The sequence below is a fragment of the Oncorhynchus masou genome, chromosome 15 (assembly GCF_036934945.1).
Source record: "Oncorhynchus masou masou isolate Uvic2021 chromosome 15, UVic_Omas_1.1, whole genome shotgun sequence".
Classification (NCBI taxonomy): Eukaryota; Metazoa; Chordata; class Actinopteri; order Salmoniformes; family Salmonidae; genus Oncorhynchus; species Oncorhynchus masou.
Genome location: NC_088226.1, coordinates 28,486,043 through 28,489,757, shown reverse-complemented (window position 1 = coordinate 28,489,757; position 3,715 = coordinate 28,486,043). Strand labels below are relative to the sequence as shown.

At 43.0% G+C, this 3,715-nt stretch overlaps 1 protein-coding gene across 1 annotated transcript; it reads right to left on the bottom strand.

The window, feature by feature from the left end:
• Positions 1-700: 700 nt before the first annotated feature.
• LOC135555075 (paired box protein Pax-6-like) lies at positions 701-3,414 on the bottom strand. The gene is made up of 7 exons (XM_064987445.1): positions 3,276-3,414; positions 2,782-2,949; positions 2,543-2,625; positions 2,195-2,351; positions 1,985-2,055; positions 1,621-1,765; positions 701-1,483 (listed from the first exon to the last, which is right to left on the bottom strand). The coding sequence occupies exons 1-7, from the start codon at positions 3,370-3,372 to the stop codon at positions 1,416-1,418; spliced, it is 789 nt and encodes a 262-aa protein (XP_064843517.1). The 5' UTR covers positions 3,373-3,414; the 3' UTR covers positions 701-1,415.
• Positions 3,415-3,715: the final 301 nt, after the last annotated feature.

The window sequence follows — 3,715 nt, the reverse complement described above, 5'->3', positions numbered from 1 at the left end:
ATGAGTGTGCACATTCATACGTGTGTTTGTGCGTGCATTTGCAAGTTTGTACGGGTATGTTTCATGTCCTTGTGAGAATTAGTTTGTCAGTCAGTCAGGGCATTATTTACAGTGGGTGTGGTGATGTGAGTAACAAAAACAGGAAATCCACAGTCACATAGGCAGGAAATGCTACTGCTCAGTGACAGAGTGAGAAATAAACAAAAGCTAAAGACCATAGAATACACAAGCTTCACCAGAAGTCTCTGAGGGGTGGTTCACTAACATAGATCAATATGTTACTGAAGATTTGGTAAATATTCTCACATTGAAATTAGCCGAAGTCTTTTTGCGTTCAGAAAGAAAGCCACGTCAGGATTCCTCTCTTTCCAGCCATTATTTCCCTGTTTGTACAGTATATGTGGTGTAAATTCACTTGGATTGATTTATTTAAAAAAAAATGCAATGCACATTCCAACTCTTACATTAATCAAGCTAACCGTCTTATTGCTGATAAATTACTGTTAAATAACAGGCATTGTTTAGTTTCACATTTAGATTTTATTTCTTTGTTCAAACAGCTTCACAAAAAGAGAATACACTAAAATGATGAGCAGTTTAAAGACACACACATACACGAAATGCAACTACACACATACAAACACTCACTCATGCCTGCACGTACACACGCGCACACACACACACACACACACACACACACACACACACACACACACACACACACACACACACACACACACACACACACACAGAGTGCTAAATGTACAGGTGAAGGAAAGGATTTTAGAAGGGGTAGGATTGCAAAAGTCCAATTGAAAGAAAGGAATGGACAGAGGAGAACAAATATGGCATCACAGTAACATCCTTATTCACTCGTATTGGTTTTAGATTGTCTTCAACTCTCCTAGGTCATTGGTTACACTAATCCCTGCTGGACTGTCACTGATTAAATGAAATCCATGCTTGACTATGATTGGGGATTTCATTTCAATGCTTGATTGTCTGTTTGATCTGAACAAACATCAAAAGGATTGAGTGAGTGAGTGAAAGAGTGAGTGAATCTGCTGGGATCCAGTTCCATTTCATCATTTGATGGCATTGTACGCTGAGATCAAGCTTAATTGTAATTACTAGTCCAGTACCAATACTTGATTGTCATCGGCTGCTTCAGGCCCATACTAGATTGTTATTGGTGGTTCCATGGCCCATCCATGATTGTCATTGGCTGTTGCAGGTCATTGATACTTTTATTGGTAGTTTTTGTCATTATTAGAATGACTGATTGTAATCGCTTTGGATTGTAACGGATTGGGTGTTTGCGTATCTTAGTCTGTCACAGTCACAGTGAATAGGTGGATCTTCAGATACTGGCAGGTTTGGTGGTGATCTAGTGTCATGCCGTAACTTTGTTATTCTCACTGGAGTCTGGTCCAGTACTGACCTAAGTCCTGCTCACTACCCGACACACCAGGAGAGAGATATCCTGGGAGACAGACAGAGAGAGACAGAGAGACAAAGAGAAAGAGAAACAAAGACAAGAAGGATGAGTTGGCAAAGTGGCACCTAAACTAAATACTAGATCTTCACAGACACACATGCACACATGCTGCAGAGACTCACCTGTGTTGGAGCTGGCAGAGTGAGGGGGAGGCAGGTGAGGAGAGGGGTAAGAGAGGGAGTCAAACTTCCGGGCCGGGGGGGGAGGAGAGGAGGGGGAGGGAGGGAGCATGCAGGGGTAAGAAGGAACGGACTGGGGTGGCAATGACTGGAGAGACAGAGAGAGAGCAAAGAGAAGAAGAGAGAGGGACAGAAACAGGACATGCAGGAAGAGAAAAGAAAAGAGAGAAGATTGTTAACCAGTGATAGGACTGATGAGACAAAACCAAGATTCAGTGAAAGTTTTGGTTGAAAATTAAGGTCATGTTAACAATGAACGACATGGGGTTCATAGCACAATAAAAAAATAAACATTTGTTGAATTTACCTGCATATTGGAGAAGACTGAGAGAGAGCCGTAGCCTGAGAGAGAGTTGTCACTGCGACTGTGCATTGAGGCTTCATCAAGAAACACAGAAATGTTTTAAAATAATATTGTATACAGTAATACACACACATACACGCATACTGTACATTAACACACAAACACACACTTGTACACTTACTAACATATTTCAAAAAGTGAATGGTTTCTTACCTGAGCTGTTGCCATGGTGAGAGTGATAGACACCTGTGTTGAAGGAAGTGCTGAGGGGGGCGTGTGCCTGAGAACAGGAAGTCCCGCCCCCTGACCTCTTCTGATTGCGCAACTTCTCCTCCCTCCTCCATTTGGCTCGCCGATTGGAAAACCACACCTGTCATCATTCAGGTGTGTTTTTGTTGGAATATAACAAATATATGAAAACTGGTGGTCCCAGAGGACTGGTTTGAGAACTGCTCAGGTACTACTTTGGTAGCTGCCATACTCTAAGCTGGCCACTAGGGGGAGTAAAGGATAAGAATAAAGAGACGGAGGGTTAAACAGACGGAGTGAACTGTTGGTTACCTGAATGCGAGCCTCTGGAAGGTCGATTTTAGCTGCCAATCTCTCTCTGGCAAAGACATCTGGGTAATGTGTCCGTTCAAACTCTGTAAGGTGGAGAAAATTTTGTCAAGAAGCCCACAATGTTTCACATTAACACACACATGCCCGTGGCATTAAACATAGCTTGTCCTCCATGTTTATTACTATAATTTAATTGAATCTCCACAGGCCTCAACTGAAGCCTGGGGCTGGGGTTAGACCTTTCTCCAGCGCGTCAATCTGCTCCTGGGTGAAACTAGTGCGATTCCTCTGGAGCTTTCTCTTCAGCTGGAGGTGATGCTGTGCGTCCTCTGCCTCATCCCTCTCTCTTTGCACTCCTTCTCCTCCTCCTACCATCCGCACACTCACGTCATCCACCACACAGCCATCTAATGGAAAGGGGAGAGAGATTGTTCTAGAACAGAAGGATAATTGAAGCTCTTTTCTTGGTGAAATGAGTGTGTGTTTGTGTGTGTGTGTGTGTGTGTGTGTGTGTCCACCGTTACTGTCTGCCTGAGTGTAACAAGCGTTTATGCATTCGCCATATCTCCACATGTACGTATACATTTCACTGTTTTGTGTTTGTGCACTCTGTCTCTGTAGGTGTGTGTGTGTCTGTGTGTGTTGTAGCTGTTGACACAATGTTTCTGCTCAGTCGTTGAAGATTCTCCAGCTCACCCTATGCTGACTCCACGAGTCACACAAACACACACACTATCTGTACCGTGCTGTGTTGGTTGATGGTACCAGTTGTTTGGCCCAGTCCAGCTGGAGGTGTTCTGTAGATTCAGCATGCTGAGTTTCTCACACATAACACTTCCCCTTCACCTTCTCTCCTCCAATAAGAACACAGATCAGAACTACTGGAAGATAGGGAGGAGGAGATAAAGAGAGGTGGAGGAAGAGGAGAGAAAGGTAGAGGAAATAAGTGATAGGGTACATACACTACCGTTCAAAAGGTTGGGGTCACTTAGAAATGTCCTTGTTTTGAAAGAAAAGCACATTTTTGGTCCATTAAAATAACATCAGATTTATCAGAAATACAGTGTAGACATTGTTAATGTTGTAAATGACTATTGTAGCTGGAAACGTCTGATTTTGTTTTATGGAATATCTACATAGGCGTACAGAGGCCAATTATCAGCAAACATCATC